Below are 26,953 nucleotides of genomic sequence, written 5' to 3' on the forward strand. Positions count from 1 at the left end.
AAAGTTTCTTCTATAAATACAGGATTTATTTTCATCAAGTGGTATGAAAATAAATATTTCACCAGTTGTACATGTAGTAGCCAGAGTGAAATATTATAATTTTCATACCACAAGATGAAAATTAATCCTGTATTTGTAGAAAAAACTTGAATTTTCTGTTTATTATATACTTTTTCACTTTTTAACCTTATGAATAGGAACAATTCCCTTTTAATTTTGAGTATTGGCTGAATTCAGAAGAAAGTAGTCCAACAAAACACCCAGTGAAAATACAGAAAATGTTTCACTGCAATAAAAAATAAATTTTTACAGTGAAAATACGGAAAATAAAAATACTCTATTTATTTCATCAATATTTCTCAATATATCATTTATAATTATATAGTAATCCCTACTCATTTGTCCAGAATTTCTCTCATGTCAAATACATGCATATACATATATATTTTAACCCCTATCCTGCTGAATTCCAATAATGGATTTGCCCTGCTTTGAATTTGGAACAGTCCATTCCAAGTTTAAGGGATTTCAATATGAAATACATTAATTGAGCAACCAACAGCCTGGTAAAGATGTACAGGCTGAACTTGCTCTACAATGGTGGCAAAAGCTAATTATTTTTGGTTTTGGTAGGGTAAAGGTTAAAATAAAACATGCTCTTTTTTTCTCATTTTTTCTCTTGTCAAATACATACATGTATTAAACCATAATAAGACTGTGTAACATATAATGTTTCAAATACTGCAAATAAAAGTTAACGCCATGGCGAAAGTAAAAAATAAAATCACTTGCAATACAGTCAAATACTGTTGAACCAAAAATATTTTTTGGTGTTGCGTCTAAAAAAATTGTGCTTTATAATTAAATAATAAGTGGCCTCTATTTCAACTTAAAATATTTTATCACAAATAAATGATCTAGCTAAATCACTAAGAATATTTTTTTTGATAAAGATTAAATTAGAGTATTTTCATGTATTGTTTGACTACTTGGTACACAGTACAGTCAATATGTACCGTGGCAGAACATATACAGTGCAACCTCTGCAGAGGGACCACCTTCTGTACATCAATTACCTCTTTACAGCAACTGTATCAATTATATCCAAAGTAAGATTTTACAATAAATTTAACCTCTGTAAAATTTAACCTCTCTATTTAGTAACGACCAAAAACTAAATCTCCTACAGAGCGTTGCCCTTGCTATGTACTGTATTTCTATTGTGACTGTGCCTGTACTAATATAACAATGTTAGCTTGTTTCAGTTAATAAATATTTCCTAAGCTGTCCGCACATCACCTCTTCTTAACTTTACCATTGCCAAATATAAGCTGTAAAAATCTGTCTACAACAAATGCTCCCACCATATCTGCTACAACAACACCCAACACTGTACTCCTGAACTGTAAATAAATATACATGTACCAGGTATCTCTTTATAATAAATTCTTTATCTCCTGTATTATACATTATATTTCATTCTTACACACTTCAAACTATTTTTGTTATTAAACAGGCTGAGCTATCAAGTGCATAATTGCATGTCAACACACAGAATAAGAGAAGAAATGCTTACATGTTATATGATGTCATGCACGATATTAATTAACTAAATGTCATGAAAATTACTTCTCCATGGAACAGGCATTTTAACATATTTTTACAGGTAAAGAAAAAAAATAAAGCACAGTTTTTCTTGCATATCAGACTGGCGGTTGGGTTAGTTTAACCCATGCCAGAAATTTCACCTGACATTGGGGTTGCCTGACGAGTCGCGTGCTGTACAATGGCACGCTCAGGATGACGTAATTTTACCGTTATGAATGAAGTTGAAATTTCATACGCTGTTGTAAGCAAATAGTTTACCCGAGAAATTACCTAAATTTACATGGAAAATTGTTCTATTAAGGTAAAGAATTTAAAATATAATTGAATATGGAAGAATATGCAAGAAACAATATATCAAATATGTTTGCGGTTCGTTTCTGCCCAATGGGTGGGTCCCCTTGGGACGGATTTTTTTATCGAAACCGCAACATATGACAGATGTTATTAATCTGTAACTTACATCATCAGGTAAATGAACCAGCTCGAAATATTCGGTTGCCTCTGGAAGTAGCCCACTAGCTAGACCTATAATAGCACTTCCAGAAATAGATAAACTATATAACATTGGTTTGTTGTTTCGTAAACTCTCCATAAATGGTTCACCCTGAAATTACAATATAACAATACATATAATAGCCACAGGTTGTTTATATAACCCAATCTGCTAGATGATGGTTTTATTACAATCATTTATTAACTTCTAAAAATAACCTTTTTAACAAATTTATAAAACAGCAAAATTCGTTACTAGAGGAAAAATGAAAATAACTTCATAAAATTTATATCAGCTGGTTATATACTATATAAATTATTCAAACATCATGATTATCCAATGAAAATTGATGTTACAATTTTTGTTTGTTTTGGGTTTAACATCACATTGACACAGTATAGGTCATATCGCGACATTCCAGTTTTACTGGTGGAGGAAGACCTCAGGTGCCCTTCCGTGCAATATTTCAGGCACGAACGGGCACCTGAGTAGAACCACCGACGTTCCATAAGCTAGCTGGATAGCTTCCTCACATGAAAGAATCCAAAGTCTGGATTCGAACCCACAGTGGTGAGGGGCAAGTGGTTTGAAGTCAACGACCTTGATGTTACAAATGAGCAGTGTTATAATAAACAGTAAAGTATGACAAACCTTATAATTGACAGCAAATGTAGATAGCTGTAGTGACATTGATATGAAATATACAGTTGTGTTGAGTAAATTTGGTGCAAACTTTGCTTCTAAATCAACTTTCTCCTCCCTGTAACAATAAAATAATCAATATGTAAAATATTTCTACTCTACATAATATATTCCAAGTTTTTGCTAACTATGTAGACAGTTAATTTTAATTGACCTTGTGTAGGCTTAAAGCAATAATATTGTATAATAATACAGCATAGCAAAAAATAAAAGAATAAATGCACGTCAGTCTATACCAGGTAAGGATTTTCCTACACTGACACTTAACAGTTAATATGCCAAACCCTGGAGAATCAAAGGCAATTTTTTTATTCCTTACTCTCTCTAACAGTTTTAATTGGGCAGGTTCTTCTTAAATGTTTGTTTGTTTGAGTTTTAAGTCACACTGACACAGTATATGTCATTTGGCGACATTCAAGCTTTACTGGTGGAGGAAGACCTCAGGTGACCTTCCGTGCATTTATTCAGGCACAAACGGGCACCTGAGTAGAACCACCGGTGTTCTGTAAGCTAACTGGATAGCTTCCTCACATAAAAGATTCTAGTCCCTGTCGGGATTTGAAACCACAGCAGTGAGGGGCAAGTGGTTTAAAGTCAACAACCTTAACCACTCGGCCACAGATGCCCCTTTCTTCTTAAATATTACAGCATCTAGTAACATTGGGACAGTGAAGACTAAATTTCTATCATGCATTATTCTAGTCACCTAAGTAGAACCACCAACCTTTTGTAAGATACCAGTAGCTGGATAACTGTCTCTTGTAAGGGTATTTGAACCGACAGTGGTAAATGATTTGAATATCTGCAACCTTAATAGGTCTCATTTTGTACTGATTCATACACACTTACCTTGGTTCAAGTATTTGAGCTTCTTGGACTAGATAAAATAGTGACACAAAATGTATGGCAAATTGTAATAACACTGTCAATATAGTGTACATGTTAAATATATTTGGTAGAGGGCGCTGTTTTGACAGGTACTTCAATGGCTGAAATAATAAAGCTTTTTGTTAATTTAACATAAACTAATTATTATAAAAAATTTATTACAGTTTAAAATGTTGAAGTTATAAAAGTGGGACTATAAAGCGAAGCCTGTTTAAGTCAAGAAGATTTTTTTTGAGGATTTAATACAGTGACAGTTGTCATAATACAATATATAAAAAAACATAATAAACATACACATGTATTTATTTTCTCAAATTGTCATTGGCCATCATGCTCTGTAATATTGTAAGAATAAAATCCTTTACTCTAGCCATCTCTTATAACTGTATGTATGTTTTACTCTTTGACCTTGTAATAAATAGAAAACGGAAAATTCTAGTCATCTATTATATAAATGTATTTGTCTAACCTTTGACCTTGAAATAAACAGGAAGCATCCTGCTAGGAGGAGGCCCTGCATGGTAGCTTGAGTGTCGCTAAATTTAACCCCAGCTAAAAATAGAACACTTTGACTGTATGCTAGGATAAGAGCATTCAATGCTAGAATCTTGAACATCTGTAATGTGGTGACCAGAGTACATCGCCCTTGCTTTATTATATGACATACTGAAATATAGATAAAATATAATACATCTAGAGTACATCGCCCTTGCTTTATTATATTATGACATACCGAAATATACATAAAATGTAAGAAGTCTAGTGTACATCGCCCTTGCCTTATCGTATGACAAACTGAAATATACAGTGCAATCGGGATACATCGAGATCGTCGGGACTTGGCATGGTTCCTCGTTATAACCGGGTCACGCTATAACCAGGACAGAACAAATTGAGAAATCCAACACCGTTGAGCATTAATTATTTCTTTTTTCGTTTTCGCGTACATCCTCTTTGAAGAGTACATAATGGGAGTTAACTCTTTGCATTAAGATGTTTTTGTTTAATTTAAATATACATGTATATAAATATATCTAGCTATTATTATATTAAAACAAAAAAAAAAGAAAAAAAAAACATAATACGCCTAACTGCAGGTATCTCTATTAATATGCACATTTTAAATTTTTGTTTTCAAAATTCAAGCAGTGTATTTCTCACAAACACCGAATACACTGCATGAAAGTAGCCACTTCCTTTGTGCTTATCACTCAAACAAAAGTTATTTTGTTAAAACATTTCGTCACCTAGAAGACAATTTAGCCCGGAGCCCCACAGAACAAGGCTGACACATTTGATAACTAATAATTGCTTTCTTAATTTACCTTTGTTTTCGGGTACAATTGCTTTTCTCAAGGTGACAAACGATGTGTCAATGAAGTGACCTTGTTAAAATTATGAAAAATATGCATGGGACAGCGAATATATGTACGTTGTTACCGATATCTCGCTAACACTGATCTCTTTATAAACGGTATCAAATGGAAGGAAAATAGAAGGAAAAAGGCCGGGACACAGTAGAATGTACGTTATAAGCGGTACCTCGTTAAAACTGATCTTGCTATAAGTGGAGTACACTGTACATAAAATGTAATATATCTGGAGTACATCTAATACTGAAAGAGCAGTTTATCTGTATTTCTAGACAAATATATGAGAGTAGGCAGGTAATCAGAATGGTTTTCTAGAGCAATTAAGTTCTGGTGAGTGGCAAATTTGAGCAAACATGAACAATTACACTACATAACTTACTACACATTATGGTAGATAGTTTAGATGTAAATGGTGAAGCTATACTAGCATCTCCAAGTCGAACAACCGCAGCTTTCTCTTCTTCATCTAATTCTTTCAACATGTTCTGTAACTTTTTCTGAAATATGAAAATCATCTCTGATTTATATCATACATAACCAATGACAATGAACGAAAAATACAAATGTTTAAATAAATTGTCATTTGCTTTTCTTATATTCTTCATTTCTTCACTTGTTTTCTGTGGATACTGAAAACAATATTACACATACTATTCCTATATTAAGAAACTTTGGTCATTATGACAGAACATCTGCTTAACTTGACAGTACTAAATTATTCAACTAATTTTCTGGTTTGTGTGGATAAATCAATCCATGAATCACATTATTTACATTTTACTTTTTGGAAAAATAGAAAGTCCACAAATTTAAGAACCCACGGAAATGTTCTTTGTGACAAAAACATGGAATTAAATGCCAACGAAATTAAGTGAATTTACAGTAATCATATAAAAACAATCTTTTCATGCATGATTCATATACCATTCTGCCAACCCTGCCAAATAAGCCAGCAGTGTGTTGCTTCGGCTCTTTAAATAGCATGGGAACTGACCGACTAAGTGCATGGGCATTTAACATGTAAATGGAAGTCCCCTTTTTGGGGATTTAATAATCCAAATTTCGAAAGTCTCTATGATGGGGCTGGAGGAAGGGAGGTCTTTGTGTGTGTTAGGGGGTGGGGGGGGATGGGGGTTTGTTCACCAGATAAAAATTTTTCACACACCGTTTCCTTGTGTATTAATAAATGTACATAAATTACACCTTTCCAATATCAGTTGAGAAGTTGTTTATTGCATATTATACCTGAGATGGTGCCATGTTGTCACCTCTTGCTATAGCTCTCTGTTTTGCTGCCCGACCCATTGCCTTACCCCCACTTCTGCTTGACAACTTCTCAGCCATGTTACTTGAATGTGCCTCATTCTCCTTAAAAATATCAAAATAATCTTCATTTCTTTTACAAAACAAAAGCAGAAGTAAAGTCTGTACATTATATAACTCGGCAATATGCTTAAAATGTAACAATCACTTGTCTTATCTATAAGTTATACAACACAAATCAAATAGTAGAATACAATAACTTTCTTTCAATTAGAGTACATGATAACATTTTATTTTTCTCTAATTATTTCTGTGATATAAATATTCAGAACGATTGCAAATTAAAATGTTCAAATTTTTGCAACCTGAACTAAATATAGTACACTTCTACTGACTTAAGTCAAAATGTTCCTTAAATAGTGACAAGAAAAATAAAGAAATATCATTAACACTACCTCTTCTCTCTTTTGTTTTTTCTCTGGCATCCTCTCTGGTGCATTTGTCAATAAGGCCACCCCTGTAATATCATTATAATAACATCATCACTCCCTAAACCAATCATTTTAGAACAAACCCTTAAATGGACTCCGCTGAGTTTTTTACACAAAGAGAATTTTTTTTCTTCAGAATTTGGTCACCATTTGATGTCGGTATGGACTAATACCTTCTCACTAGCCAGATAGAAAAATCCGTAAATAGCGGTGTTGGAAAATCTTATCTCACATTTCTAAAAACGTATTCCTACACAAACGCGATTCACTCCTATTTAAACAAAAATGAAACGTCGAAAGGTCAAAATGTATTAAAAATATGTGAGGTAATCTATTAAATTGTCCACGGAATCAAAATAGATTGATATAAACTTTCTCAATGCAATGAGTCCTTCTCTACCTAGGTCCGCCCTTGCCAATTTCGATCTGTTACTAAAAATAGCACACTTTAAAATATCGCAAAATTCTTCGTAAAATCGGATATTATGACACTTTGCCTGAAGAACATCCTTGTTTTCTGTTATGATAACGATGCTTCTCGGTGACAATCTTATTTTGATATATTTCAATTGAATATTCGGCCAAAATAACCGAATAAGTAGAATAATCTTTGCAAACGGTAAACACTTTTTGGCAACCATTTAAGTACAGTATGGACTGAATCCCTTATAAACACTTATATTATGACACTTTCCGACTTTAATATTGATGTGTTTTTTCAAGATAACCTTACTTTTTGATGAGGTATCTCATATAAATTCATTTTCATTGAATTGTTCACACATAAACTTGGTCATTGGATTTTTTTACGGGCGTACGTCAGGCGCCTAAGCCCCGCCCCGCTTTTCAAAACTAGGGCGTAGCAAGTAGATCTAGTTTCACTGATATTTATTGTGTCCAGGTGAGTGAGAAAAATAATCAATCATTGGGTTAGATAGAGGATAGGGAAATCCCAACCCTCGGGCAATCGGTTCCATCGGGAACTCGCCAAGGCTCGTTCCCGAGGAACCGATCACCCTCGGGTTGGGATTTCCCTATCCTCTATCTAACCCAATGATAGATTCTATTATTGTGTGCAAAAGTTCACATCATTCCTTTTCTTTGTTTTCCCAGAATAATTATCTTTATCATGCATGATGAAAAAACGCATCTCTTTCAAACTGGGGTGAAAATCATGCAACAAATGGATTTTCAATATAACTCTGAGTATATTTCTTTATTATCGTTTGCATATTTTTCCACTATAAGTGTATCACATGATCTATACAAGAATTTCAAGTCTTACATCTTTAGGCTTTTTTAACTCACTGAAGCTCCTTTAAGTTACTTAATTTCTTATATGGACTTGACCAGCTTCCATTTTTTGGAACTGTCCATTATCAACTTCAGGGATATCTAATTTAAAATTTTAAGTAAGTCGGCCAACAGAATAATGTCTGGTTAGATTGCATGAATGGCAAAGACTAATCATTTTCAGTTCTGGCAGGTTATTAGCTAATATTCAACTAATGTAGGACTAGGTGAGTAAAATAAAAAATTCAGCTTTTTAAAATATCTTCTTTGTGGCCAATATGTTCAATTATGACTTATTGCACAACAATCTTGGAACCTGCAATGAACTGATTCCCTGGATGAAAATTAGTTGTGTATGATAAGTATGCCACATAAGATAAGACTTGCCACATTTACAATGGTAATAAATCTATTAATGAACCAAAATAGATAAATCATTATTTAGTGTCAAATTACATCAGAACACCATAAAATAAGACATGAAAGTTTGAAACATGTGTTTACTTACCAACATGAGCATGTTTCAATGCACCAACATCGTTTGTACCATCCCCACACATCAATGTTATAAAACCAAGACTCTTCAGTGTTGTAATAACAACTTCCTGTAAACAACAACAACAACAACAAAATATTCTAACTTCTTTGTGTCATATATCCATCATATGATTGCAAATATAAAGTACTTAGTTTAGTTTAAATACATTTACTTGATTGTGATATACACATGTACATTGTAGTTTCTTGCAACAAATCTATATCTTTCTATAAATATTCCAATAATGTTGAACATGTCTGCACGTCAAAATCACCAGAAAGTTAAAAAAAGAGTTGTTTAAAAGTATATATAAGAAAAATTTGAGTCCACTTCCTGGAACAGACCAGTACTGGTGTCATATGAGGAAACATGGAAGTAACCCGAGTAGGGCTCAAACCCATAATCACTGGGTTGAGAGGAAGGCCACTTAGCCAACAGGCAACTGCTCCTTCTTAATATGACAAATATAAGATATTTGAAATAGAATTTGAATATAGACAGCATAAGTATGTGTATTCAGAAAATACATGTAACTATACAGTCAACTGGTAAAAGATTATTATAAAACATTTTATATTTCCCAGCATATTTTGATGTAGAGAAGGCAACTATCTGTCCCAATATTATCTCATATAATGGTATGATGAGCATTATGTTCTCATAATAAATATCTTCTACTTACCTTTTGTTTTGGGGCAACTCTAGCAAAAACTTTCACGTTTGGCAGTATAGTTTTCCACAGTTTTTCAGAATGATTTTGCAGGAAAGTAAGTGCCTACAAAACAAACATAACAACATAAGAGACAAAGCTATAAAATAAACAAGAGCTTCACTGAGGTGGAGCAACAGTTATCACTGACAAAAATATGCCTTTAAATTTATTCCTCAAAAATTATTCCTTCGAAATTTATCCTGATGAAACCAGTAATTTTACAGAAAATTAAACAAGAGGGCCATGATGGCCCTAGATCGCTCACCTGACTTATCAAACTCATCCAAACAATTACCTAGACAAGCATTCTGACCAAGTCTCATGACAGGTGAGTCAAAAATGTGACCACTACAGTGTTAACAAGGATTATCCATATTTGAGCAGTGCGACCTAGTTTTTTACCCAGGTGACACATATTCAAACTTGACCTAGAAATCATCAAAACAAACTTTCAGACCAATTTCAAGGATACTTGGATCAAAACAGTAGCAACAAGTGTTAACAAGATTTTTCTATTTTTAGCTCCGGTGACCTAGTTTCACATGCGATTTCGAACTCATCGAGCAATTACCTGGACAAGCATCCTGACCAAGTTTGATGATAATTGAGTCGAAAATGTGACCACTAGAATGTTAACAAGGTTTTTCCATATTTGGTCTTTGTGACCTAGTTTTTCATCCAAGATGACCCATGTTTGAACTTGACTTAGAAATCATCAAAACAAACTTTCAGACCAATTTACAGAATATTTGGATCACAACAGTAGCCACTAGAGTGTTAACAAGATTTTTCTATTTTTAGCTCCTGTGACCTAGTTTTTCATCCGAAATGACCCATGTTCGATTTAATCCCAGCAATGACCTAGACAAGTTTCCTGACCAAGTTTGATGACAATTGGGTCAAAATTGTGACCACTAGAGTGTTAACAAGGTTTTTCTATTTTTAGCTCCTGTGACCTAGTTTTTCATCTGAGATGACCCATGTTCATACTCATCCGTCCAAGTACCTAGACAAGCATCCTGATTAAGTTTGATGACACTTGTGTCAAAAATGTGACCGCTTGAGTGTTAACAAAGTTTTTCTATTTTTAGCTCGGTGACCTACTTTTTCATCCGCGATGACCCATGTTCGAACTCATCCGAGCTTTCACCTAGACAAGCATCCTGACCAATGTTGATATTGATTGAGGCAAAAATGTGACCGCTAGAGTGTTAATAAGGTTTTTCTATTTTTAGCTCCGGTGACCTAGATTTTCATTCAGGATGACCCATTTTCGAACTCATCCAAGCTATCACCTAGACAAGCATCTTGACCAAGTTTGATGATGATTGATGCAAAAATGTGACCGCTAGAGTGTTAACATGTTTTTTCTATTTTTAGCTCTTGTGACCTAGTTCTTCATTCAAGATGACCCATGTTCGAACTCATCCGAGCTATTAACTAGATAAGCATCCTGACAAAGTTTGATAATGATTGAGGAAAATGTGACCGCTAGAGTGTTAACAAGGTTTTTCTATTTTTATCTCATTTGACCTAGTTTTTCATCCGAGATGACCCATGTTCGAACTCATTTGAGCTATTAACTAGAAAAGCATCCTGACAAAGTTTGATGATGATTGAGGCAAAAACGTGACCGCTAGAGTGTTAACAAGGTCTTTCTATTTTTTGCTCCGGTGACCTTGTTTTTCATCCAAGATGACCCATGTTCGAACTCATCTGAGCTATCACCTAGACAAGCATCCTGACCAAGTTTGATGATGATTGATGCAAAGATATGACCGCTAGAGTGTTAACGAGGTTTTTCTATTTTTAGCTCCGGTGACCTACTTTTTCATCCGAGATGACCCATGTTCGAACTCATTCGAGCTTTCACCTAGACAAACATCCTGACCAAGTTTGATGATGATTGAGGCAAAAATGTGACCTCTAGAGTGTTAACAAGGTTTTTCTATTTTTAGCTCTTGTGACCTAGTTTCTCATCCGAGATGACCCATGTTCGAACTTATCCGAGCTATTAACTAGATAAGCATCCTGACCAAGTTTAATGATGATTGAGGCAAAAATGCGACCGCTAGAGTGTTAACAACTAAATGTGAACGGACAACGGACAATCATCGATCCTAAAAGCTCACCCTGAGCATGCTCAGGTGAGCTAAAAAGGTACATAACTCTTTTAATAATAACGTGATTGCAGCGAAAAAATTAGTTTCATTATTTTCGTTAATACAAGAGCTGTTTATGTTTCAAGTTAAGAAAGGCGAATAATGCATGCAGCCTTTATAAAGTAATGAGTAATAAGTTACCTCCCCTGTCAGACACAGATCATATTTCTCAATCAGCTGTTTACGTAGATCACCACTAGGTTGTAGTGGTAAAGTCACACTGTCATCTATAGACTTCCAGCACCATTCTGTCTCTATAATATAGTAGTTTTATTTTGTTTATAAATATTATATAACATGTATAGTATTCCTTTTTTTTAAATTTTTTTTTCAGGCACACTGACAATGTATAGGCCATATCTCATGTTTTTGTTCAGGTTCCCCTCTGTGCATTAGAGCAGGTACATGCGGGCTCCAGAGTAGAACCACCAATCTTTAATAACAAAAATCATTTTTATTAAGTTTGGTAAAAGACTATTAAGTTTTGAAGTTTATGCTGTAAGCAATGGACCATCACAAAAGCTCAGTTCTGAGCTTAAGGTGCTAAGATGCGCTAAAAATAAACTGAATATAACAGTTTCAAAATTTTCTTCATACAGTACATAATTACACCAGGAACAACTTTTTCTTGTTTAATTAACAATTAAGGCCAAGATAAATACTAACGTGTATTATGTGGTGGCTGTAAAACAACAGTATGTTCTTTGCGTGTAAATCTCAGTTCCTTAGCAACATGACACGCTGTAAGTGGATTATCTCCAGTTATCATTGCAACCTGTAAAAATATCAAATCATAAACACTTTTTTTACAAACTGTATAAGAAAATTAACATTATCAAATCTGTTGGTTTCCATCTTGATTTTATACAGCCTCTCTAGTCCATAAAGTTCGATATCAAAAAAAGGATATCCATTTCTAAACAATGACATAATATTTTCTCACTGGCCTCAAAACGTGTTTAATTTGTTCAGTTTTAACTGTAAAAAGGCCATATAGAAAATTTCAGGTTATTAGTTAAGTATAGTTTTGTGGATTATTTCACGTACAAGCTGGCACCTGACATAACCATATCTTCCTCACATGAAACAGTTCAAAATCCCCGACATAATCTGAACCCATATAAACAACCGTAATTATCTGTTGCAATGTTTTTCCCCCAAATCTTTTGTGAATAGGTCCGAGACTTTGATTTGTGAAAACTAGCGCCATAATGCCATTATCTCTGTGAATTTTGTCCTGTTTCCTACTGTTAAACTTGGTTATTAAATTGGAGTGGTTATTATATTGGAGAAAAAGTAATCATGTGATGGAAAAAAGTCTTGATTCATGATAAACACTTTATTAAATAATTCTCATCATTGGTATGGTACTGTTTCTCATGATATTTTCATTCTCTGACAATTTTGTCAATGATGACAATTCAACAATTGAGAATTTTCATCAAACAATTATGGAAAAAGACGCTTTGTTGTCTCGTGAATTTGATCATATTATGGCCCCAATTGTGCAAAAAAAAAACAACAACACATGAAACTATTGACTCAGCATTAAAATTTCATCAAACAATTGTGGAAAAAGACCCTTTGATTCAGCATTAACATTTAGATGACAGAATTGGTCAGACAGTATTGGACAAACAATTAATCATTACTTACATGATGTGAGGCATTCTGGATTTCCTTGATAACTGCTTTAGAGTCTGATTTTAGCGGACAAGAAATGACGACAAATCCACAAAACTCCAATTTACACTCTACTTCATCCCTAGTCATCGCTTTCAACTGAAATATACATAGGGATATTAACCCTTAAAGTGCTGGAACCGAAAGCATTAAGCCTTTGCCACCAGTATAGAGCCAGGCCAGCCTGCATGTCCGTGCAGTCTGGCCAGGCTCTATACTGTTGGCTGACAAACTTTAATTATTCAAATTGATATCCCTAAAATTGATAATGGACAGTCCCAAAAATGGAAGTGGGACAAGTCCATTTAAAATATTCAGCATGTTCAGGGTTAAATGAGTGTAGATTCAATACTTAATTTATTGAACATGTTAAATAAAATTATACAATTCAAGCCTCTGTCAAAAACAACTAGAACATTCTAATATTGCTGACCATAAAAATATATTAGAAATAACTTATACTAATTTAGCTTTCCATCAATAAAATAAAATAAATGAACTGTTTACCTCTTGATGTGATAGATGTCCTATTTTTTTATAGCCAAGTGCAAGAATACGAGCTCCACGTCTTGCCATCTCTAGATATACATCGTCATAGTAACTCGGTGGATTACTGAACTATAAATGTAACATTACATCACATTTACATGTAATTCCTGATTAAAACATTTTTGAAATTAGTAAGATTTTACCATTGAGTTGACATCATGTGAAAACAACAAACTCCTTTATTTAGTCAGCACATATGGCCTAAAAGGTTGGGTTTTTTTGGTCAGGAATTAAACTTATGATGATCACACAGTCGAGCACCTATAGTTTATACAAGTGAGATTTACTACATTCAGGAATACCAAAATGCAATGCAGTCTGTATGCTGCATTCTAGCCATAAATCTAAGTTCAGCAAATGTACTGTATTGGGATCATTCTTTAGAGATAAGACAGAGTATATAAAAGAGGTATTACATAATTACATTTTTGTTTTGTTATTACACATGTTCATATATCGTAGAGTATGAAATCAATGATACAAATTGGGAGTTATATTCTACCTGAAGAAATACTTTAAAATCTGTATTTATTATACATTAACCCTTTAAGTGCTGGACCCGAAAGCATTAAGTCTTTGCCACCAGTATAGAGCCAGGCCAGCCTGCACATCCGTGCAGTCTGACCAGGCTCTATACTGTTGGCTGAAAAATTTTAAATATTCAAATTGAAATCCCTAAAATTGATAATGGACAGTCTCAAAATGGAAGTGGGACAAGTCCATTTAAGATATTCAGCATGTTCAGGGTTAATAATTATATCTGGTCTATTTAGGATTATTACAATAAAACATACAACAAAGTAAGTATAATACCATAGATTTGAGTGTTTCTGGGGCACCTTTCACTGCACACATGTACTCTGTTTCCGTAGAACCAACAGGTGTATGACCTGCGATCACTGACATACGTTTAAGGGCACTAGAGAAATGGTAACGATGAAATATCTTCAAACCGTGGGTCTTCCTACGCTGAGGTATTACCGTCTCTCCTAATATACAACAATGACACATATATCTGTGACAAAAATAGATACTACACAATGTATATTTGACTCAGGAAAAACTTTAAGGAAAATGACAATAATCAGTTTTTTTAAGTTTTTTTAAGTTGAGTTTTACATCACACCAACACATTAAGATCATATCTTGACTTTCCAGCTTTACTGGTGGAGACACACCTCCTGTTCCCTTTTGTGCATTATTTCAGGCAAGAGTGGACACCTGATGAGAACCACCGATGTTCCATAAGCTAGCTAGATAGTTTCCTCACATGAAAGAATCCAAAGTCTCTTGGGGTATTCAAATTCACAGTGGTGATGGGTAAGTGGTTTGAAGTCAGTGAAGTTATCCACTCAGCCACAGAAGCCCCGCAATGATTTCTTTTTACCTTAGTAACATTAGTCAGAGCAAGCTATGGATCTGGTTTAAATCATGATTTAATACCTTAAAAGTCATATAAAAATATATAGTAAACTATCCACACACAGACAAACTTGTATTAATACCTTTAGTCAGAGTAAAATCAACAGCCTTGAGAGTGGCTTTCTCAAGTGGGTCACCAACAAGTTCATCTTCTAGCTGTACTAGAGCATGGCATGTGGCCAGAACATGTACAGTCTCTAAAGGAGCATCTACAGCTGCCTGTATCTCATTTCCCCTGAAAATATACAAATCATATTTTTGTTTCCCTGAAAATATACAAATCATATCTTGTTTCCCTTGAAAATATAAAATCACATCTTGTTTCCTTTGAAAATATACAAATCATATTTTGTTTCACTTGAAAATATACAAATAACATCTTGTTTCCCTTGAAAATATACAAATCATATTTTTGTTTCCCTGAAAATATACAAATCATATCTTGTTTCCCTTGAAAATATAAAATCACATCTTGTTTCCTTTGAAAATATACAAATCATATCTTGTTTCCCTTGAAAATATACAAATCATATCTTGTTTCCATTGAAAATATACAAATCATATCTTGTTTCCATTGAAAATATACAAATCATATATTATTGTTACCCTTGAAATGTACAAAACATATCTTGTTTCCCTTAAAAATATAAAAAGCATAACTTGTTTCCCTTGAAAATATACAAATCATATCTTGTTTCCCTTGAAAATATACAAAACATATCTTGTTTCCCTTGAAAATATACATATCTTGTTTCCCTTAAAAATTTACAAATTGTATTCCAATTCACATGAATGCATATACAAGTTGTATTTTACTTCCCTTAAAAAATATAATAATTGTATCTCATTTCCCATGAAAATAAATTCAACTTATTTCTCATATCCCCAAAAATATTCAAATTATCAAAGTGTAACTTATTTCCAATAAAAATAATACAAATTGTCAAACTGTATCTCACTTCCCTTGAAAATGAACAAGATGTTGTGATTTAATGTGAGCTTATACATTACCCGTACAATTTTTATGTTTTATCATTACATACACTTTAGAGATGAATTCTTTTGACTTGTTCACTTACTTGAGACCTGTGACACCTTCGACAACCAGATTATCAGCTGTTAGAGTGCCAGTCTTGTCAAAACAACATATATCTATCTTCCCAGCAAAAGGAATTCTAAATGGTTCTGTACAGTACACATCTGTTCAAATATAGACAATTCATGCTGATGAATTACATTACACAAGACAAACTACATTTAATTGCATTAAAGTTTTGTAACTTTTCACAATTTAACCACGAGACCTAGTTTTTGACAACTCAGACCTATAATCCATCAATGAGCTTGATTATTTATAAGCAGGATTGAATTTTAGGTGTTTTAAAGACTGAAGTTGCAGTTTTTTTATGACAATAGTTTACACTTGAGCACTTTAAAAAACCTGACTTTGTTATGCAGAAACAAACATGAACAGCCAATAAGAAATTACATAAAATACAACAGTAAACTATTGCAAGTTATCAGTTAGAAAACCTGTGTAGATAAAGTATATACTTAAATATTATACTCATGTGTATACCCGATAATGAAATGTAAAAGTGACAAAATTTAACGTCACCTTTCTATCTACTGAAACAAGCAATTATCATAGTATTGCAAGCAATCCATAAGTCCCCTACCGGTTAGAACCCCATCAACATTCTGAAGGGCCATTGGCCATTCACTTATGTTTCAATTTTTCTCTATTTTAAGTAAACTTGTTGGAAAAGTTCTTTAAAAGTGATCACAGGAAACAGTTTTTATGAACAGACAGACAGACGGACTGAAGGACACTCTAAAGTTAATATTTGAAACATCCCTGTTACCAAAATATAACATTTTAAAAGCAAAATTCTTAAATAGGAGATAACTCTTGACTTAAAGATGCAATTTCATAAAAATTTTCAGCTCTTTTTGACTTATCACAAATATTGTTATATTTGCCATCTTTTAAGCCTATTTGTTGCCAAGGCAACTGATATTTTTTCAAAATAGGAAGAGAACATATAAGACATGCATAATATCAAGACTGCCATCTACCCATATGTCAAGTTTCATAAAAATATTTCCAGTACTTTTTGAGTTATCACTGGATTCAGTTTATGTGTAAAATTTGCCATATTTTCAGTATATGTGTTGCCATAGCAACCAGAATTTTCAACATAGGAAGAAAATAAAAAGACGTGCATAATCTCAAGACTGCCATCTACCCATATGTCAAGTTTCATAAAAATATTTCCAGTACTTTTTTGCTTTATCACTGGATCCAGTTTATGTATAAAATTTGCCATATTTTCAGCCTATTTGTTGCCATAGCAACCAGAATTTTCAACATAGGAAGAAAAGAAAAAGACGTGCATAATTTCAAGACTGCCATCTACCCATATGTCAAGTTTCATAAAAATATTTCCAGTACTTTTTGCGTTATCACTGGATCCAGTTTATGTGTAAAATTTGCCATATTTTTAGCCTATTTGTTGCCATAGCAACCAGAATTTTCAACATAGGAAGAAAAGAAAAAGACGTGCATAATCTCCATACTGCCATCTATCCATATACCAAGTTTCATAAAAATATTTTCAGTACTTTTCAAGTTATCGCGGGATCCAGTTTTGTGGACGGACGGACTGACGGACTGACAGACAGACGGACGGACGGACAGACGGACGGAGGGTAAACCTAAAGTCCCCTCCGGTAAACCGGTAGGGGACTAATAATGTACTGGATATACAAATGCTTGTATTGTAAGTCTATTTTAAACATAACACATGCTTTAAAGCAGCCTTCAGTTTTTCTCAAGGTAAAATATGTTATTTTTAGATAAAACGTTTTATGTATTTGTTCAATTAAAAGAATTAAGGTGTAAAATGAAATTTGCCGTCAATAAAAAACAAACAATAAGGAAACCCATTGATACATCTAATTTACAGGTCAGCTCTATATGTAAATAAGTAAAGCAAATGATTCATTTTCTGATCTTCTATTTTTAGAAACAAATGTCACTGATGTCCTATAAATAGCTCTCTGGACGCTTTATAAAGAATGCCAAACAGTGCACTTTTCCAAGATAAAATTACTGAAATACTAAGTTTGAAACAACACAGAATTGTTTTTCCAACAAAAAAATAAAAGTTGAAGGCCTCTTTGAAAAATAAACCTAGATGTGATATACATATATACTTACATAGTTTTGTTAGAGCTAGCAGACTTGTATTGACAGCCAGTGAGAGCTCTATAGGTAATTCAGGGGGGACAACTGATGTCAGTATAAGTGTACATTCTAAAAATAACTTGTATCTGTTCCTATCAGGATCTTCCGTTCCTGTAATAGCATAATATACATGATCAAGTTTATAAATTTGTGATTTCTCTCATCCTTTTTGGTATAGTGAAATGATATATAAAGTAAAAGAATTTCTCATTACCTCCCTTAGACCAAAAAATCAGTGATATTTATTTTACAGAGAAACTTAGTTGATCCTAAGTAACAGGTTACAGTTCTTGCAAGTCCAAGTAAATTACTGGTCTTAAGTAATTCCTTTCACTAGAAGGATAACTTTTCATAACAAACAACTAGGACAGCATCAACTGAGTGGGGTCTCTGTGTACAAGTAGTTATGTTAAGAGACTTTGAACTACTGGTTGCTCAATGCCATGGGTTCAAATCCAACCAAAGACTGTTTTGTCTAAGGAAACTAGCTAGCAAGCTAACAGAAGATATATAGTTATACAAAGGTAACTCTTGTGTCTGAAATAATGTTCAGAGAGAGGTCTTCTTTCCAGCTGGAAAGCTTAAAAGTTGCCATATGACATTATCAGCCAGATTTAAAACCTGCTATATCACATAAAACATTGCACAGGAGTGTAATAAAGCCATGTAATGAAAATGATATTAATCTAGTGTAACAACACTTTGACATCACACCATTTGCATTATACCCATTATGTATAAAGCACGCTAATGTTAGCGTTACACTTTAAGTGTGTCAATAAAAAATGGATTTTTTTAAACTGTTAACAAGCGCTCTTACTTTTTGTGATAAACCGAATATTACTTGTTTAATAAATTGAGTATTAAACCTACACTCATTCAATATCCCCTATTTTTCAAATAAACCAGACAAAATAGTGTAAGATTTTGTTACCTTTAATCCAGACATATGATGCAGCTATAATAGCGAAGATGAGCAGGAATAATATGAAGAAAAATGTCTCCAGATTGTTAGCTGTTACTCTTTTAACTCCGTATAGAATAGTTCTCAGTAGTTTCCCCTGGTTTGTGTTGAAACTATGACGTAAAACATATGCTATACACCCATTGTCTGTAGCTGTAAAATGATAACTTGTATTTAACCACATTATTATCATTTAAAGGTGCAATATTATCAGTATATCATAATATAAGCCTATATGAACTGTAATGAGGGACCCTTGTACAAAATATTTTCGGAAATATTTTATCAAAATATATAATCACCTTTTTTGCCTATTTCAAAGCAATGCAACCTTTATTTTCTATTGTTTGGTTAAGAATTTTAGGGAGTCTAATATAAACCTTACACACATTTCAAATGTATTATTTTTTTTAGAAAAAGGTGTAATTTATTGTTTGTAGAGCTTTGAACCTTTTCAGAGTGAAAAATTTTGCTTTTCAATGTATTGCAATAAGTAATGCAATACAAGTTGACTATATCACAATATGGTTTTACCTTTCATTGCACCTCTAATTATCATAATGCAATACACATGTACAATAATCAATCAAGGTTAGATTTTATTCATAAAAAATACCAAGACTTATGAATTTAAAAACAAATGTTACAATAAGAATCCATAAAGTCAATAGACCTGTATTCCATACAGAAAAGTTTTAAGAGGTTAACGGGTAACACTGAACCTGCCATAGAGTGATCAGCCTTATTGCCATCAGGCTAGAGCCAGGCCAGCCTGTACTTTTGTGTAGTCTGACCAGGCTTGATTCTGTTGGTAGGTCAATTTTAAAATTTTGATGTTGAAATCAATTAAACTTTGAATGGACTGTTCCAAAATCAAAGTTGGGTAAATCCATTTCACAAATTCAAGGGATGGTAGGTTATAACTAATGTAAGGTGATAGGAAATCTTGCACTGGTGGATTTACATCTGTACCTTTAAGGCCTGTTGGTGTTTTACTGGGAGGTGTATGCTGTACAACTTTGGTCCCTCCAAACAATGCATGAAGTTTACCATCTACTTCAAGATTTAAAACATGATCTGGTTCCAAGATTTCTACTGGTTCCTAAAAGAAAATAAAGGACTTTACATAAAACATAAAGATCTTTGATGTAACCTGCTAAAATTGTTAAATAAGACTATCAATTTTATAATAAAAATTCAAAAATTCATGTTCTAATAATCATTATTTTATATATAGAGGATATTGAATGAGTTCAATACTGAATTTATTGCACGAGTTGAATAAATTTATATTATGCGAGCCTCTGGCGAGCATAATATTATTTTATTCAACGAGTGCAATAAATTCAATAATGAACTTACACGAATTTAATATTCTATTTATCACATACCCAAAATAAAGAATGTTTAAAGTGAAATAAGAGTCATTTTTCATTTACGCGCCTATAGTATAACGCTAACATTTAGCGCGTCTTAACGCTATGTTTGTAAAACGCTAATGACGTCACGTCAAAATATATGCACGGCCGTGCAATACCATATTTACAGAGTCGCAAAATCGGCACGGGTGTGTGATAAATATCTGATATTTAGCACACAGTAGTATAGTAAGTAAGGTCACCTTCATGACAGGCACAGATTCTCCAGTTAACATAGATTCATCAACTATACAAGGTCCCCTCAATAACAACATATCACATGGTATCAATCTGTCCTCGTGGGAACGCCCTGTAATATATGTGTAACAATATGTCATACCTCAAATGACTTTCCCTTTTCAATTTCCATATATACATCCTTTCACAATTAGTATTAAAAAGGTGGCATGAGGTCTCAAAAAATAAATATAAGATCACACTGGGATGCATCTAAAAATAAAACTTGGGAATCAGCTCTACATAAGATAGATGTTAATGTAAAATTTGTTGGACACAGAACACTTCCAGTGTAGTAATATATTAATTTTCTTGATGATGTTAGTGCAAGACATTATGCTTCATATAGTAAGAAAAACATAAGATCTCTCTGATGCTCTTCAGAGATTTTTCAACTTATATAACAGAGATCTATAAAAGGCCTCTTTACAATCACTTTTTTTTTTTAATTGTGAAGTTTTCCCAAAAATCTGAACGTACATCAGCTTTTATACTTCCCAAATTAACAATTTTCCCCTAAATCAAGAGGCTAAGGCCTCTTCCCAATTAAGTGAGAAAAAAACCTCTGGTGAATGACAAAATTACCTATAGAAACAATATCTCCAGGTACAAGTTCTGTAGTTAATAAAGGCCTCCATTTCCTGTTTCTATATACCTAGTGTAATATAAATAACAAGTGTGAATAAATCTATAAAGCAATTTTCAATTTAAATTTCAGAGTTGTGTAACAGAGTGTGTGTTATTTTGGAATCTAACCTTATTACTTAAATGAGTTGTGTAACAGATAATCATATGTTCTTCTTGGAATCTTATTACTTTAATACATACTGATAGACAGTATTTAAGATGTAACCAGATCATGTGCTGAATATTCTACTTCTACATCAACTTATTCTTCATGTATATAAATTTAAACTTAACATGGAGAATTAAGTTAACCATCTTAATCTTCTAGTAAACATTTTGAAAATCTTTCACTTACATTTATAAGATATGGTTTGATGCCCATTTTCCTGATCTCTGCCATGTTTCTCAGCTGTTGTTGTACAAGAGTTGCCTCGAATGCCACCAGCATAAACAAGGTGAACACACTATAATACCAGTATTCATCTAAACACCAGAGACCCACACAAAACACTTGAAATACAAAGAATGGAGCAGTGGCTCTCTCCTGAAACAACTCCATAAACCTCGGTATATCCATCATCATCCTGCATGTATAATAACATATAATTGAGCCGCGTCACGACAAAACCAACATGATGGGTTTGCGACCAGCATGGATCCAGACCAGCCTGAGCATCCACGCAGTCTGATCAGGATCCATGCTGTTCGCTATCAGTTTCTCTACTTGTAATAGAGTTGGTAAGCGAACAGATCCTAATTAGACTGCGAGGATGCGCAGACTGGTCTGGATCCATGCTGGTCGCAAACGCATTATGTTGATTTTGTCGTGACGTGGCTCATATAAAACATCAATATTGTCAAATATTACTATATTTGTAATGCAATGACATCCAACACATCAATATAGTCATATGTAATGAAATTATGTTTTTTGATACAGAACTTTAATGAAAATGCTAGGTCTACTAAGACAGTCCTACCTTTCATCAATTTTATCAAGGTAACAAACAATTTCAAATCATCATAACAGATTATTATAGAGTGGTACAGATCATATTTTACTTACAGGTTTTTACCAAATGTATTCTCAGCATGTTTAATATCATGTTCCTCCTGCAAGCCTTTACTCTCCATGTATGTTTGTATAGTTTCTGATACAGGAAAATCAAGCGGCACAAACTGTTTCTTGTCTCTTTCATACAGATATTTGGTTTTTTGAAAATTAAACCAAATAGTTTCCTGATCATCTTCCTGAAACAAAAGCTATTTATATTACCAGTAACCTAGTGTAAACTAATTAAAACATTAAGAGAGAAATTACACAAAATATAAATGTTTTCCTACTGTTTTTAAATAGAACAAAATATATTTGTTCAGTGTGTGTAAAGTTACAAATATCTTATAGATGATGTAAATTTTATTTCTTAACTTCTCATTACTTTGTATAGAAAATTTTCAATGTAAGCTCTTTAAGCACTGTAAGATCATTCAAATATTAATAGATCAAAGATTATTCTAATATCAATAAATTACCAGTAAACTTTGAACACAGTAAAATATATTACCATTATTTTATGAAGTTTAACAAGCTCTGTTGCACCACTGTTGGGAGTAGGTACAACTTTCACCCAGGATGCATCATCTGGACTTGCAGTCTACATAAATAATAAATATCAAACATTTATCTTTTAAAAATCATTTATATATAACTTCATACCTAATAATTTAGTAATAAACCAAAATTACATCATTCTAACTTTATAAACTTACTTTTTACTATAGCATTTAATACATCATGACAAAGTTTACAGCAGAAAGTATATACTCTGATTTCATATGGTCATAGATTCATTAAATAATTAGCCCAAGAAAGCCTTTATCTCTAATCTGTTTTAATGGAAAAGTAGAATAAAAACTTCCAAATGATAACAACATTTTAACACCAAGGTCACAACTAATAAACCTTTCAGTGAGGCCTTTGACAAAGTAACATACATAAACTAATTATCTGAGCGGGTGAGAGTGGTTTTGTCGAACTACCGGTTCGGCGAATTGATCTTATATAATAAAACAAGTAGTGGTTTCGGCGAACTTAATTTATATTGTGCAAACCATATCTATTGTATAATGGGCACGCCAATTGCCGTGGTTTATCACACATTTTCATGCAATTTAAGACAAGATATTGAAAATTTAAACCTATTATTTATTATTTTCTTTAGTATAATAGTAATATTTATATAAAAGCATTACACCATACAAAAGAACAACATCATAGAAATATATACACCTTTATAAGTAAAACCAGGAAAAAAAAGAATAATGATTTAAAATTTATAACAAAATACTGATGATTAAAACACTTTATATATATGAACAATGTACGTAGATCTTCTTTGCCTTTAATTACTTTATAACATAAGATCGACGAAACCACTTTCGCACCTCTTCATAAATTAAGTTCGCCAAACTGATAGTTTGACGAAACCATAATAATTCATCTGAGCTCTGGGAAGTAACAAAATTGTTACCTTTCTTATTCTACATTAATGACAATGCTATTTTTAGCACTTAATACATACAATGAAATGCTAAGAAGCATCGATTGCATGATGTAAATTTCATTTCAAATTTATATCATTAACAGAATATGTATCCATGATTGATGTATATTCGCGGTATTAGGCACATTTATGAGAAACAAGAGCCATGTCAACATGGCCATCCCCCGCCGAATGTGTTTGCTCATTGGAAGAATGTATATGTAGTAGAGCGGAATAATTCCATTTTAAGAGGTCTTTTGGTAATGAAAACTGATGGCTATAATGATAACAGATTTGAAACCTATGTGAATACTGATGGCTGAAAATAACAAAGGGCAATTACTGAAAAATAATGCAGGGTAGGTTATCATTCTTGTGTGCTGCATCCCTCCTCAGTAAAATCTATCCACCTATGAAGTTTCAAGTTGATACCTCAAATACTTTTTGAGAAAACAATTGAATTGAAAAATTAAGTATGAAAAAGAACAAAGGGCAATAACTCAAAAATTATAAAAGGTAGAGTTATCATTCTTGTGCAGTGCACACCTCCTGAGTGAGATCTATGCACCTATGAAGTTTCATTTTGATATCTCAAAGGCTTTTTGAGTTATGCTCTGGACAAAAATTACACAATGTAATTTTGAAAAATAACAAAGGGCAATAACTCAAAAATAATGCAGGGTAGAGTTATCATTCTTAAGCACTGCACTCCTCCTCATTGAGATCCATTCACCTTTGAAGTTTCAAGTTGATACCTCAAATACTTTTTGAGATAAGCTCTGGACAAAATAACATAAAAAAAAACAAAGGGCGATAACTCAAAAATTGTATAGGGAAGAGTTATCATTCTTGCACACAACATTCCTCCTCAATAAGATCTATCCACCTATGACATTTCATGTTGATATCTCAAACACTTTTTGAGTTATGCTCCACTCAGGTGAAAAATTAGGTATGAAAAATAACAAAGGGCAGTAACTCAAAAATTATGAAAGGTAGAGTTATCATTCTTGTGCACTGCACACCTCCTGAGTGAGATCTATGCACCTATGAAGTTTCATGTTAATATCTCATAAGCTTTTGGAGTTATGCTCTGGACAAAAATCAAATTTGAAAAATAACAAAGGGCAATAACTCAAAAATCATGCAAGGTAGAGTTATCATTCTTGTGCACTGCACTCCTCCTCAATGAGGTCTATCCACCTATGAAGTTTCAAGTTGATACCTCAAATACTTTTAGAGATATGCTCCGGACAAAAATGTCGGACGGAAGGACGGACGGACGGAAGGTCGGACGGACGGAGACTATTTCTATATCCTCCGCCGAAATATTTCGGCGGGGGATAATAATGTGAAAAAAAGATATATAATAAATTATACACATAATGTTTGCTTACAATTGGCCTTTTTCAATTTCAAGTCAGTTCAAGTTTCACCAACTTACACTCGTATTTGTCATTGGTAACTTTAAATAATAAGCGTCTGTCATGACGGCCGCCATATTGGAACTGTATGTTAATTCGCGGACGACTACAAATACGTCATTGTAGGTCAAATCAGTTCACATGACAAAAATTCCAGCCACTTTAAACTGAGAAAATATCAATTTTTCAGAATAATGTTGATTTTTAAATCTATTTCTTATTTGCAGTTTTATTTTGTAAACATGTAAGAAGTAGTAAAAAAACTAAAACAGCTGATAAATTCGATTTTCATCTCCCCATATGACCCTCATTTCCGGCAAAAGATTTAAGTAGGTCAAGTGCTTGCACATTGTAATCTAAACATGTGATTACATCTTAAAGTTTGATGATGACATAAAAGTTATTCTGTCAATTATATTTTGGTCAAATAGGCTTAAAGTTAGACCTAATTATTTTTTAAATGAGTCAAATGACACTTTTTGCATTAGCTTATATGGCTATCCAAAATCGGTCAATAAATATATTCATAGCCTCGGTTTGGGAAAAAAGCATGACCAACTGACCTTCTCATCTTTAAGAAATTTCCGGAAGTGGGAATTGTTTGACAAACTATTCTAAGTTCATAAAAATGGATTACTTATAAGGTCATTTGGGCATAAGTAAAATCATGTTTTTTTATACTTGTTAGAAAATAAACAATAAACTGCCCATTTTTATGTGATTTGTGATGGTTTGATACACGAAACATATGTAGACACATTTTGCGAGAAATATTACGTCAATGTCGGGCAGGTGCGACGAGATTTTACGAGATTATCCAAGTGTAAACAAAATCCGCAAATTTATATACACCGCGATTTTAGATACATCGACGATACCAATCTGCTTAAAGCCAAAAAGGATCCCTGTCAAAGCCTTTTTAAAATACAGCAGCATCTTTGACATATATGTAATAAACATGACCACCTATTATGTCTCTTAATAAAACCCTACTTTGTGACTTAGATGACATGCTGTACTTACTTTAGAACTCGTAAATACACATCTGAAGTCTACGGACCATAGACAAAATAAAGACGTCAAAATCTGTATTAAGCCGATTCCGGCTAAAACAATCAAACCGGCTTCAAAATATTCTTCAAGGCCATAAACAAGTGTCCAGTTGTAGAACCAAGCAATATATATCGTTATGAAAGGCCCAACATAACCATGTAGAAGAATATGTCGTATATTGTAGTATGCAACATATTGAATCTCATCATTGAGTGCGGAGGACGCCATCTTGCCAAGTGTTCTTCCGTGTGAGTAAAAGC

At 33.1% G+C, this 26,953-nt stretch overlaps 1 protein-coding gene across 3 annotated transcripts; it reads right to left on the reverse strand.

The window, feature by feature from the left end:
- Positions 1–185: 185 nt before the first annotated feature.
- LOC132745747 (endoplasmic reticulum transmembrane helix translocase-like) lies at positions 186–26,953 on the reverse strand. Of its 3 annotated transcripts, none has more exons than XM_060734727.1 (26): positions 26,664–26,953; positions 23,239–23,328; positions 22,740–22,924; positions 22,029–22,257; positions 21,632–21,701; positions 21,013–21,119; positions 20,364–20,493; positions 19,362–19,544; positions 18,401–18,538; positions 16,257–16,377; positions 15,261–15,412; positions 14,569–14,744; positions 13,714–13,824; positions 13,180–13,305; positions 12,190–12,298; positions 11,665–11,777; positions 9,332–9,424; positions 8,620–8,716; positions 6,783–6,844; positions 6,310–6,432; positions 5,444–5,561; positions 4,161–4,357; positions 3,653–3,792; positions 2,753–2,861; positions 2,069–2,212; positions 186–1,403 (listed from the first exon to the last, which is right to left on the reverse strand). In XM_060734727.1, the coding sequence occupies exons 1-26, from the start codon at positions 26,919–26,921 to the stop codon at positions 1,296–1,298; spliced, it is 3,489 nt and encodes a 1,162-aa protein (XP_060590710.1). In that variant the 5' UTR covers positions 26,922–26,953; the 3' UTR covers positions 186–1,295. The 3 variants fall into 3 exon arrangements, 2 of the variants coding, with proteins under 2 accessions (XP_060590710.1, XP_060590702.1); XM_060734719.1 differs by having other exon boundaries at positions 6,310–6,429; positions 6,780–6,844; XR_009627898.1 differs by lacking the exon at positions 186–1,403 and having other exon boundaries at positions 2,196–2,212; positions 2,753–2,857; positions 3,649–3,792; positions 6,310–6,429; positions 6,780–6,844.

The sequence above is a fragment of the Ruditapes philippinarum genome, unplaced genomic scaffold, assembly GCF_026571515.1.
Source record: "Ruditapes philippinarum isolate M1 unplaced genomic scaffold, ASM2657151v2 ctg211_1_1_1_1, whole genome shotgun sequence".
NCBI lineage: Eukaryota > Metazoa > Mollusca > Bivalvia > Venerida > Veneridae > Ruditapes > Ruditapes philippinarum.

Bases quoted from the DNA above. Each gene is read 5' to 3' on its own strand.
- LOC132745747 (XM_060734727.1), bottom strand. From the start codon at position 26,921: ATGGCGTCCTCCGCACTCAATGATGAGATTCAATATGTTGCATACTAC. The intron at 23,329-26,663 runs GTAAGTACAGCA...TTATTTATGTAG, and splicing joins GTGTATTTACGAGTTCTAAA to ACTGCAAGTCCAGATGATGC. The intron at 13,306-13,713 runs GTAAACAGTTCA...TGTATATTTCAG, and splicing joins GACATCTATCACATCAAGAG to TTGAAAGCGATGACTAGGGA.